The sequence below is a fragment of the Protomyctophum bolini genome (genome assembly GCF_963924005.1).
Source record: "Protomyctophum bolini genome assembly, chromosome: 3".
Lineage (NCBI taxonomy): Eukaryota > Metazoa > Chordata > Actinopteri > Myctophiformes > Myctophidae > Protomyctophum > Protomyctophum bolini.
In genome coordinates, this window is record NC_137864.1 from 38,456,717 (window position 1) to 38,470,273 (window position 13,557).

At 44.4% G+C, this 13,557-nt stretch overlaps 1 protein-coding gene across 1 annotated transcript; it reads left to right on the forward strand.

Annotated features, from left to right (window-relative positions):
* Nucleotides 1-5,275: 5,275 nt before the first annotated feature.
* Nucleotides 5,276-12,537, forward strand: dok1a (docking protein 1a). Its single transcript, XM_080759849.1, has 7 exons — nucleotides 5,276-5,414; nucleotides 8,109-8,193; nucleotides 9,273-9,394; nucleotides 9,660-9,770; nucleotides 10,168-10,225; nucleotides 10,835-11,007; nucleotides 11,506-12,537. Exons 1-7 carry the CDS (start codon nucleotides 5,358-5,360, stop codon nucleotides 12,523-12,525), a joined length of 1,626 nt encoding a protein of 541 aa, XP_080615975.1. The 5' UTR covers nucleotides 5,276-5,357; the 3' UTR covers nucleotides 12,526-12,537.
* Nucleotides 12,538-13,557: the final 1,020 nt, after the last annotated feature.

Consider the following 13,557-nt stretch of genomic DNA (forward strand, 5'->3'; position numbering starts at 1 on the left):
TTAGGCACCGGGATGACGTTAGGTCGAGATCAGTTCTTTAAGACCATCGGGGGAATGCCATCCAGCCCAGCACTTTTTCCCTCTCTTACGGTGGATTCCGTCCTGGCCAAGCTCACTGGCTAGTCGATGTGCAGGTTCTGGAGGAATGCTGGTGTATTTCCCTCATATCAATCTTCTTTTATGAGCAGTCGTTGCAGAAGTTGTTGTTCTTGCTTAGGCCTACTGTAAATTGTTCTGGATTAAGGGCATCTGTTAAATTGCAAATTGTACATTGTTGATAAAATAATAAAAATACACACACCTTGCTGCGTCAGCGTGTATATATTTAATATTATTTCATCAACAATGTACAATTTAGGCATTTAGCAGATGCCCTTAATTAAAATAGTATAGGTAATAATAGTTACCTTGCCATGATGGGACTCCAATGAATGATGGGAAATTAAATTAAATTCGTAGATTGTCTTGAAGAAATTAAATTTGTCAATTGTTTCATTGAATGAAACACGCACTCACGCGTGCATTAACATCCACACCACCACAACGTCCTAATAGCTATGCAGGGTAATACGGTAGGGAGCTGCACTAATTAATATCTGTTAATTTATGTCACTAGAAGGGTGACACAAATTCAATGTTTGCCACCTGGAAAGTACTACAAAAGGGGGTTAATCAAACAGAAACTACAACATGTGGCCAACCTGGCGGGAAGGAAACAACAAGATAGGGAAAACATTTGGCCAACCTGGCGGGAAGGAAACAACATATTCAACAGTTGGTACTTTGAAGCGATGTGAAGAGATGTGACGTCGACCAGCTGAAACCTGAAAGAGAAAACTAGACTGAAAACCGAGGTACGGGAGGCTGGGTAGCCGAGCACACTGGACGGGGGTCGCATGAGGGACCGCTGGGTACGACCCGGTTCCTGCACAACCCAGTTCCTGCACGACCCGCCTGCCGGCCCGACTATTGATCCCAGATTCAACCCATACCCCGGGGAGAACTACACTATAGCTGACGTAGATCCAGCGTCGTCCAGCTCGTAGATTTAACGTTGTCAACGTCGGGCCCCAAATTTCAACATGCTCGTAGATTACACGTCGGGCCAATTAAAAACAGATTCAACACACACACACACACACACACACAAACCCCCCCCCCCCCCCCCCCCCACACACACACCCACACACAACCCCACCCCCACACACACCCTTAGGCCCATCACAATTACTACATAATAAGTACTGTATTTGTGATAATCGCAATACTTTTGGGATAATAGTCATAATCGTCATACTCGTTCCCATGTTGTAAAGTAGTGGAAGTAGCAGATCTAGGAGCTCAAAACCGTTTTGATCTCTTAGATCTGATACTTTCACTATTCATGTATTTTTATTGTAATTTAAATGTATTAATACTTGTGACGGGCCTAATGTACCTCAATGTACCCAGGCTCCAGAGGTACATTTGGGGATTCCAGACAACATAGCGCTCCCACTATCGTTGCCCGGGCGGGGAGACCCTCGACCCTACCCCAGACGTCCCAAGATCACCGTCCTGGAGGGGAGACCCTCGACCCTACCACCAGCGTTCCCAAGGAGCATTCCAGACATCAAGGGCAGCAGGCATCATTTTCCTTTAAAAATAAACAAACAAGAAAAGTGTAAAAACAAGTAGGCCTAAGTGTTAGAAATGACTACACCTGTACGTGCCTGTCGGCCACCGGCCTACTTGAGAACGATGCAACTTGAGAACCTAATAATCGTTTTAACCATCTGTCTGTGTCCCTTTTGTGCCCATACTGTATACTAGAGATCTCTGTATCTGTCTGTCTGTGCCTGAAGAGTGCAAACTGACTGACAAGTGGACTGGTTAACCCATTCTGACCTGAGATCAGATTCATACGAGGTTTCCACTCGACACACACTGGTCTGATGAACCCATTCTGACCTGAGATCAGATTCTAAAAAAATGTCAGTCGTTCTTCGATTTTTCAAAAATAGCAGACCTACAAGCTCGTAGCGAGCCACTCGGTGGCGCGCTATGAGCTTGTAGATCTGCTATTTTTCAATAGCTAAAGCACGACACGATGCTAGCACCAAAACGGGTTCCCGGTCAGAATGGGTTAAGTAATCAATTAGCAGGTGTGGAGTTGCCGTGGCAATCAATTGGCTGAGGCAGAGACTGGAAATTGCACAGGTGAGGGACTTTGGCTCATTACGTCCACTGGCAGAGCCTGACCAGAACCTTTTGTGGTTTTTCTGGACAACGGTGTTTGCCACCGACTCACTGCACTTCCTGTGCGGGTGTGGAACGCGTGTGTAAAGTTTGGACCACAATCGGGCATAGCTCCACCCTAATTGCTACTCCACTACATCTCAGAGGCAAATATTATGCTTTTACTCCACTACATTTATTATTTTTTTCTGAAAAGACAAATAAAAATAAACTAAGACCATTGCTGCATCTAAAGCAACCAACTATACCAAAAATTATCAAACATTATCCAATTGGTAATTACATCAGAAAGGCAATGATTTTGAAAATAGCTGATCTACAAGCTCACAACAGCTCGCAGTGGAAGGCATTGCCACTGCAATGCTGCAGCTACAAAAAATACAATCTTTCTAACAGCAATGATGAATACTATTTAAAAGTATTTGCGTTGGAATTAAGTACTCTCATTTCTGACTTGAAGGACAACTTTAGTGTTTTTTTTTCAACCAAGGTTCATGTTTTAGGTTGTTATTAGAGAAATTAAAAGATGAGTGTTTATTGGTTTATTAATTTATTTTCATTTGCTGCTTTCTTTCGTTTCAACGAGTTTAGCTATTTTTGGGGTATTCGAACATGGGGCTAAATACATATATATATATTTTTTTACAAAATGTTATGGTGATTTCTTTAATATTATTTACTATAGTCCTACTAGGCCCCAGTAATTTACATCTGGCCACAGAAGATCATGGGATCAACTGAATGTGAAGGAGGATACTGGGGGATGCCAGTTTGTCACTTCACCCTTCACATTCAACAGATCTTTTGTGGCCAGATGTAATTTTATGGGATCTAGTAGGACTAAAAAAAGAAATAAAAAAAACATATTTAGCCCCATGCTCGAATGCCCCCGCCCCCATGTAAAAGAAAAAGGTAAACATTTCTAAAACGAAAGAAAGCATCAAATTAAAGAAAATGTACGCTCATCTTTTACTTTCTCTAATAACCTAAAACATGAACCATGGTTGGAAAAAGTCCGACCCGACCCGACTACGGATAATCGGTTGAAGATGGATGGATGGATGGATTCTGCAGAATGTCCCTTTACAAGTTTTTAAATGTGAGCTTGTAGATCTGCTATTTTTGAAATGGTCGAAATGTTACAAGTTGTATGAAATACAGTGACACTTGGTGTCACTGTATTTCATACAACTTAAGTTAAAACAAATTAAGTGTTGCAGCGCTCGTTGAAGTCACTGAACGGCCCCAGCGCACCACCCGTTTTGAATTTGCACATAATGCAGGAGGCAGCAGGACAGCCAGTTAACAACAACGAGTGCTTCCAAACTCCAACAATTGGAAAAAATCAGACCGGTCTGAAGTGAGCCCTCCTCCCTGGCCTGCGTCTGTTTGGCTGTGCTTGGTGGTGAACAAATGCTATAACGCTATTTTGGTGCTCGGACACAGGGTCAGACGGACTCAGTCAGGGACAGACAGACACAGGGACCCAGGGACAGACGGACACAGACAGACCCAGGGACAGACGGACCCAGGGACACAGCCTGGGACACAAGGACACAGCCAGGGACACAGCCAGGGACACAGGGACAGACAAGGCCGTCTATAGGAGTGGCTGCACCACTCAAAAATATCAGGGCACGTGGCTCATAAAGTAACCAAAAAAATAGCCTCTGAGATAGAGCAGAAGAGTAAAATGTATTGAAAATCTGAAATAGTCCAGTATAAATAAAAGCTTCATATCACATCACACAAAACAATGCTTCTATAACTCAGTGGTTCCCAAAGTGGGGTGAGGGATAGTTTGGAACCAAATGGAGTGGACCCTAATGCCTAATGGATCCATTTATACTCTCAGAATTAAATAAACATTGATTTTAGAGATAGTAATGACATTAAATGGTGGTCCGTGGCTCAAATCGGTCTGAGAGGCTAAATGTCATCAAATGGTGGTCCGTGGCTCAAATGGGTCTGAGAGGCTAGATGTCATCAAATGGTGGTCCGTGGCTCAAAGGTTCTGGGAGGCTAAATGTCATCAAATGGTGGTCCGTGGCTCAAATGCCCAATAAATAAATAAATGGGCCTTGATAAAAAAAAAAAGGTTGAAACCACTGAGCTGAGCTACACGCACTCACCTGCGTTTGATAAGCTGGATGGAGGCAGCAGGCCTAGCTACTTCTGTTTGATCAGCTTGTGTTGTAGAAGCTGTTTTTCGTTTAGTTTTTCACAGCCTGGTAAAAACACTGTCGACTCTTATTAACTCCATGTTCATGTCAATGAAAGTTATATTCTGAGGTGTTTAATAAACGGCTTAACAAACACTAGCAGCTAGCGTAGCTTTGTTGAGCGTGTGCTGTGCGTCACTGTGTGTGTGTGTGTGTGTGTGTGGGGGGGTGACCAAGAGGTGGCGCGCACGACCTGATGACTTAAATACATGCACGTGTGTTATTATGGATCCCACCGCAGCTCATCCCCCCCCGCCCGCTCCCACTGCTCCCAGCCCCACTGCAAAGGCACGCACGGCACAAACGCACACACACACACACACACACACACACACACACACACACACACACACCCACCATGCAGTACCGTGCACATACTGTGAAATTACATTTTACAACTGTGATGCTTTGTTTTGGGCTGTGGATGATTATTTAATTTAAAATTAAATATTAGGTAATAAATTATAGCTGTTATTGTGTGAAGCATTGACATTTATTAATCATCTAAATTTTACTATAGGTTTACACGTTGTAATATATAGGATTAAACGGATATTTCTCTTAAAAAAAACTTGATATAAATTGTATTGAGTTCCCAACGACAACTTGCGTGTGTGTGTGTGTGTGTGTGTGTGTGTGTGTGTGTGTGTGTGTGTGTGTGTGTGTGCGTGCGTGTGCGTGTGGCACTGCGTGCTTGTGTGTCAGCTAATAAATCGCTTGATACGCCCCCTGCAGGGGGGTGATTAAAGAAATAAATGGCAGTCACCGACGCAACACCGAAGTATAAAATGGGACAAAACCTGTTGCGCAACAATGTACAAACTACAGTAGGTGTGTTAGTGTGTATAGTCAGAGTGTGTATAAACCCTCCTGACAGAACACACACATCGAGACAGAATGGACGCTCACATAAAAGCTGGAGAGGTTTACCTGCAACCACGGAAAGCTGGCAAAGTGAGTCAACATATCAATCTACAATTCTACATTATTCATTTTAAGACGTTAGGGCATAACAGCAACATCGACAGTATGTCAGACTAAGAACACCTTTTCAATAATAGGCTTCAGCACGTTTCATTTTAGCTATTTCCTTGTAGTAGCCACAGTGTTTTGTTCTGTATTTGCACAAAAGTGATAAGAAATATACAGTAGGCCTATATCTTTCGAAACAGTGTGCAGCCATACACATTATCAAGAAGGCTCCACTACATATCTCGGATCTCCACATATTGTACTTTTACTCCACTACATTTGAAAACGTAGTTGCTGATTATTCTTACAAATTTTGTAATAATAATCAAAATCCACAAATACAAAACACACACATTCTGTACTTCAAACTCAAATCAATTTTGAATTCCATACTTGAGACTTTTCCCCCACCACGGGTAAACATATCCCTGTATTTAACAGCATGTTCATGTGTTAGACACATACAGCTGTGTGTTCTGTGACTGAATATAACTACAACACAAGCCCCAGCACAGCACACATGTTCAGACAGAGCAGCATTACCACAGCACATTCCTTGTACTAGTCTGCTCATCTTGTGTGTGTGTGTGTGTGTGTGTGTGTGTGTGTGTGTGTGTGTGTGTGTGTGTGTGTGTGTAAGCTCACATGCTGTGAGCTTGTAGATCTGCCACTTTCACTATAGTTTTGGGTACCGGGCAAATTTCTCTTTTGGATCTTGAGCAAAAAGGTTTGGGAACCAGTGCATAGATTGTGTTGAGGCTTGTGTTTCATGCTCCATCTACATTCCTTATCTACGTAGCTCCAATTTCAGGCTACGATCAGGTTCGCTTTAAAGCACTGTTTTCCAAACAAATGGGTCGGGGACCCAATTTTTATGGGTCACAACTCGAGTAACAATCTAATTTTCATTTAAACAAAAATATTTCAAACAATTTTTTAAATTGTAAAACAAACAAGTCTAAGAAATTCCATAAAAATAATATGTAGTGAAAATAGCAGATCTACAAGCTCACAACGTGCTCGTTGTGCACTTGTAGATCTGCTATTTTCACTAGTTTGTGTCCCAGGCAAATGTCTAATCTCTCGACCTGAAAGGTTTGGGAACCACTGATTTAAAGGAATAGTGATGACAGAATTGTCCTCAAACATTATTCTATACAGATCAAACACTGATTGTTCCACACAATGCTCATTTTAAATATTGCAACTTTCAATTAAAACAACTTAAAAGGACCACTTTGCTCATTTGCAACCTCGTCTTCATATATTTTCTTCACTAATGCTCATAAGATGGCATAATTTCTGTCTGCTCATTCTGTGTCTCAGAGGAGCTCTTTTATTAGATTTATTTGTAGGCATGCTCCATTTTATGAGTTCATGCTCCACTTTAACCACTTATGAGTTTTAACTCAACATTCACTAATAAAGGCTTCTATTTCAGCATGCTACATTTTCCAGGAAGGGTTAGGTTGGGAGAATCTGTTTGTCCGTCACTAAAATACATGATGTAACAGCTAGGGATAAGGGAACTTGCCTCTCTTTCCCTTGTGATATCCTGCAGTATAATATGGCTTTGGTAGTCAAATGTCTAACATAACCCTCTCCCACTCACACACATGTAACATGTACATTCACTTAGAGTAGTGGTTCCCGGACATTTCATGTCGAGACCCAAAGGAGACAATAGACGTTTGCCCGGCCGGGACCCAAACTAGTGAAAATAGCAGATCTGTATACAAGTGCACACTCCGCTGTGACTGTTGTTGTTGCCTCCATGGAGAGGCCAGTTAGGGTTGCGTACTGTACGGCCATAAACACTGCGTAAACTAAGGAACTGTCAGCTCATGTCAAGGTATACACTAGGGTTCTTTACTATGGGGTTAAGGTTAGAGCATGAGAAATATTTAAGAGACTTGGTCCTGCCTTATACAAACAAGCCTTCAAAGAGAAGGAATTTGCTGAGCAAACATCCATAAACAGTGGCTGATACTGGTGGACAGGGATTTCAGGGAGGCCACAAAGGCCATGGCCGTCGTTGCCACTCAGTTTGGCCTTATGCCCCTCAAAACAATGGCATTCCCTGAGGCCACAGTGGTCCTAATGCCCCAGCTGACTGTGACGCAAACACCTTGTTACTACACCGCTCCGGGCACCGCTCCCATTTGTTGAAGAGAGATTTATAAATGTTCAAATTATATTGTTGTTATGCTTAAATTATCGATTTGGCTCAAGCGTTGAAGTCCGCTGATAAAGTAGGCTATGTACATAACTACAGGCATTCATAACTACAGACATTAATAAAGCCTACCACATATAGGATTGTACAATTATATACCCTACATTTAACAAACAAGCTTGATTGACATTTGTAAATAGGTCAATACAAAAACTGCTACGAGGATAAAATCAGAAAAAGCACTAAGACTTGTTTACATCAGGTATAAAGTAAAAGGAAAACGTGACATCCATCTTCAACCGCTTATCGTCAGGTCGCAGGGACAACAGCTCCACCAGAGAGCTCCAGACTTCCCTCTCCAGGGCAACATTAGTATCTTCCTCCTGGGGGATCCCGAGACGTTCCAAGGCCAGTTTGTCGATGTGTATCCTCCATGGGTTGTACCAGTGCATCTCGCAGACGTGATCTAACCCCGCGTGTCATTCTGTCCCTTCTTTCAGAAGTGGAAGCAGGTGTGGATGGGTCTGTACCCCCCCAGAAGTAACGCAGTGGGACGCTTGGAGATCCAGAATGCAACCTGGGGAGGTAAGTACATTAGCTACGACTTACTTGATCATCCTCTTGTGGTTGTTTGGGTTTGGGGTTGGCATGTAGCACAGCAACCACTAGTAGAACGTAATCTGTATGGTAGATAGAGCTGTGCTACATGCCAACCCCAAACCCGGTAGTGTGGCATTGGTCCGACCTCCCGTTAGTCTGACCATTACTAACACTATCCCAAACCCTAATCCTAACCGTAACCTCACAGGAAGCCATGCGTGATTTGTAACCCGCAGCACGGGTGATTTGTAACCCGCAGCACGGGTGATTTGTAACCCACAGCACGGGTGATTTGTAACACGCAGCACGGGTGATTTGTAACACGCAGCACGGGTGATTTGTAACACGCAGCATGGGTGATTTGTAACCCGCAGCACGGGTGATTTGTAACACGCAGCACGGGGGATTTCTATGCAGTACAGGTGATTTGTGACCCGCAGCACAGTGATTTGTAACACGCAGCACGGATGATTTGTTACCCGCAGCACGGGTGATTTGTTACCCGCAGCACGGGTCGGACTTAGCCTCGCGTTGCGATACTCGGATGAAGTCTGGCTGCGCCAGGCTAGGTCGGACTAACAGGAGGTCTGACTTAATCTAGACACAAGGCCCATTCTAAAAAGGGTGCCTCCAGACCTGCACCTCCACGTGGAACTTTGTCTCCCTCTCATGTCAACATACAGTATAGGCATAGAATATATCTTGAAAATAATTGACTCTACAAAATATATTCAATGTCTAGGGCCATTCTTTTTTTTTATATTTTTTTATGGAGGGACAGACAGTAGGCTGACAGGAAGTGGGGAGAGAGATGGGGGGAAGACATGCAGTAAAGGCTGTCGGGATCAGGAGTCGAACCCGCGGCACACTGCCAGACTGGATTACCAGCCAAGGTGCCTGGACCATTGAGCCATGGCCCAGGCTGTCTAGGGTCATTCTAATCTAATCATATCTAATCTGGTCTGATCTGATCTAGTTTCATCTAGACAAATCCAATCTAATCCAATCGTAGTTGTTTAATCTACTAGGCCTAATGCATGCATCCATGTGTCGCTCGTGTGCAGGTGCTGGAGGTGAGGTCTGGAGGCACCAGCAGACCCACGGGGACAAGAAGATCAGGGTGGTCAGACTGTCAGACGTCCTCAGTGTCCGCAGACTGCCTCCCCACGCTGAAGCCTGTCCCAAGGTATACCTGATATGTTTATTGATAATGTGTACATGTACCGTAAATACACTTAATTATACACCACCATCAAAATAAATGCAAGAAAGCCAACAGCTTATTTCCATTGTATTATGACATGGTCATGCCATGTGATGTTGATTGTGTGCACTTCAACATCCCCTTCCCCCCCCCCCCCCGCCACACACACACGCCCCCCTCTAGATTCAATGGATGTGACACCACAGAACCAGGAGTAATCGTCACCTTGTCTCTGTGTCGTTTTCAGGAGAACATGTCGGCGTTCTGCGTGGAGACAGAGGAGAGAACCATGGTGTTTGCCGCCGCAAGAGACGACAGCATCGACTGGGTGTCCAGACTGTGTGCCGTCGCCTTCCAGGTGAGAGGGACACACATTCACAGTCACATGACATGTCACACATAAATTATGGAGTAATGCAAATGCAGAGACTCACAAAGAGAGTCAGGTTAATCAGAATCAGCTTTATTGTCACGTCACAACTTTACAGAAGTAAAGAAGTGGGTAAAGGGTGAAATGAGATCAAACAAGAATAAAATATAATAATAAATAATAATAAAAAAATAATCTACATATTAGTAGGAAGGAAGAGCAAAGAAATTCAAATTCAAGTCACTCTCTGTATAATCCACAGAGGTCCAAGGAAGAGCTAAAATACAATCACCCACAGAATAGGGCGCTAGGATCCATGTAGTTAAATCTCTCCTTCCTTCCTTCCTTCCCTCCCTCCCTCCCTCCCTGTCTGTCACTTCTTCAGAGAGGGAGCAGTCCACTCCATATGGAGAAGAACCAGATTTATGTCTCTACAGAGGAAGGTGAACACACACAGGCACGCATGACGCATGCTTGCACGTGCTCGTGTGTACGCACGCACGCACGCACACACACACACACGCACGCACGCACGCACGCACACACGCACGCACGCACGCACGCACGCACACACACACACACACACACACACACACACACACACACACACACACACACACACAGTGGTGTCATTTCAGCTAAATGGCAAGCTCCCGATGCATGCGTGATCAACACGCTTGTAATGTAGATCTACTATTTTCACATATATTTTTTTTCATAATCACAGTTTCAAATCATACAGTTTCAAAATCATTATGAAATGATCGATATGTGTTTAGCTCTTCTGTTTTTACGCCTTTAGTAATGTTTATATGTGCTCTTTTTTGTAATGTTGCTAGTTTTCTGTACAGGGACTACAGACGTTCTTGCTACATCCGGTGTATTTACACAGCATTCTATGTGTGTCATGAATGTCCGTCTAAAATAATGAACGTATACAGACAACATATTGGTTTGAAGTCTTTAGTTAGTGTTAGAATGTAATGACACAATACAAGTCTACGTGAACTTCACAATAAAAGCCCGCTGCCTGTGAACCATGTCCATTGCAGTGTGCCAGTTCTCTGTGCTGGTGCAGCAGACGGAGGCAGCGACGCGCTGCGGCCTCCAGGGGGCGTACTGGCTGCAGGTGGGGGAGGATGGGCTGACGCTGAAAGAGGCAGAGAAGAAGAGCAGCGTGTTAACATGGCCCTACGCCCTGCTGAGACGATACGGAAAAGACAAGGTGAAAACTGTCATTATGTGTCTATCACACAACTGTGTCACTTAACTAATTAAACCCATCGGGACCTGAGGCCGATTGTTACAAATGTCTTCTAACAGTTGTTTTAGCCGACCCCCATCTCAAAATATTTTGTTTCAGGGACACCCGAGAAAAGGATTTGAGTTAAAAATGTTCACTTTTAAATTATATGTAATCAAAGATTTGCAAAAATGTTCTAACCTGACTCCATCAGATGGTGGCGGTATTAAGTTCAGTAATTTTGTTCCATTTGTACACTCTCAGAGTTACCTGTAATGGTCCATTTGGTTCCGAGTTACAGACCTGTTGGCGTCCATTTGGTTCCATTTGTACACTCTCGGAGTTAATACAGAGTTACAGACCCATTTGGTTCCTAACTATAAATCATTTAGCAGGGGTTTCCAGGAAGTCAACGGGGCCTCTCGCACTGAGTCATATTGTGTCTAATTGACATCCTTGGCTGTCTGTCCCGTTCTCCAGTTGTCCTTGTCCATCGAGGCGGGCCGCCGCTGTGACTCGGGTCCCGGCACCTTCACCTTTAAGACGGGCCAAAACGACGACATCTTCTCCCTCATGGAGCTAGCCATGAAGCGCCAGAGGGTTCCCGCCGCCGCTGCGCTCAGCGTGGGCCAAGAGGCCGAGAAGGCTACGATGACGACCAATCGGTGCCCTCGCTCGCCTCTGCCTAAGATCCCCGACGCAGCCAACATGGCCGCCATCCTGGACAACAAGCTCAGAGTGGATGTTGGACCGGTGGATTCAACCTTGGAGAGCCCTTACTCCACGCCGGCCGATTCCATTGTTTGTGGCGGGCCGAACTCAGAACCTTCGGGCAGGAATCCCAGACAAGCACCAGCCCCCATTACCCTCCAGCCCCTCCCTCCTATTGCCACGCATCATGCCGCTCCTGCCGTTCATCGCACTGGCCAATCGGAGCCCTTGTACGCCGACCCGGTCGATTGCCGCTCTTTGACGCCAAAGGAGATAGCGGACGCAAACACGGCCGTGTACGTGGATCCCGCCACCATTCTGCCGCTCAAACCCCCCGCCTCGGCGACTGCGGCCCCCCAGATCGTCAACTACGGCCCCACAGCTTCGGTGCCTTCGACCACGGCCCCCCATCATCATCAGGGGGCCGTGGTCGTAGGGGGCGGCTCCGATCTCTCCCCACCGGACCCCGTTTACTCCGAGGTTTACAGCCCGGTCGCGGACAGGCTCCGCCCGATTGTGGAGCCCATTTACACGGAGCCCATGCCGCGCAAGACGGAAACGAAGAGCCAGCAGCCTGACCCCTTTGCCCACCTGTACGCACAGGTGTGCAAACCCAAACCCAAACCCAGCTCGGCCACCGCCACCTCTTCTTCTTCTTCGACGTCTCCGTCTTCCAGCGCCACGCCTCCTCCTCTCTCCTGCACCTCCTCTAACTCTGGGGTGGTCAGGTCCGCAGGGGATTGCTCCGCCCTCTCTGATGTCATCTATGAGAACCTGGGGGTTATTTAGGCCAGTGTCTCTCTCTCTCCTGGAGGGGTGCACGCCAACGATCACAGGGCGGTCTGCATGTTTTGATCGTTTTTATACTGACTGCCAATGTGCCAAAGGCAAATTCCCTTTATCACATTCCTAGATGGTTTGACATGTGATTCAAATGTGATTTCTAAACATATGTTTCAGTCTGGACACTTTGACACTGAAGACTGCTTTGTATTTTATCGTAAAACGTGTCCTTCACTGGAGACTGATGACATACTTTACAAGCCCACCACAATGTATTTTTTTTAAGTCCTAAAAATCAGATTTAATAACAGTGTGGACAGTCTGTCCTAAAGATCAGATTAGAGAAACACATTTTCAGATCTGCCTACAGTCTGAACAAAGTCTTCGAAATTTCATTTTTGGAGACCAACAGCTCCAAAGTATTCCTGGACTACTATACCAGGATTGAAATGTTCTTTATTTTATTGCTGTATTACTGTAGGCTATTTTAAATATTTTCAGTGCATACAGTATTTGTATCATTAACTCTGCATTGTTATCTGTATAGTATTAACTATTTTGTTACTGCAATAGGGACAAGTGTATTATGTTGGTCAAAGTAATATATTACAACATATTATTTTCACTTGGACATCCCATTTCAGATTTTAGTTTTAGCTTACTTTGATAGTGAAATATATGATGAATGTTAAATATGTTTTCTTAATGGCAAAAATGTTTATTACATGTGTCTGATATACTGTATGAGGGCTCTACTAATTTGGAAAATTCATTACGTAAAACATTTTCAGGAAATAAAAAGATATACCTTATTTATTTAAAACACACACCCCTGCTTCTGGTGACTGATATTGTCCTTCTAATGAATGTTACTCATTGGAAACACACGTTCCTTAGTCTCGCGTAGCCAGACAACTATTCCACAATCTCCAAATGTCTGGAACTACACCTCCCAAAATCGAGTAAGGAAGCTGCTATTTCCGTTCACGAAAATATATTTTACAATATATCTTTACACTTTATTTTGTTATTTCCTTT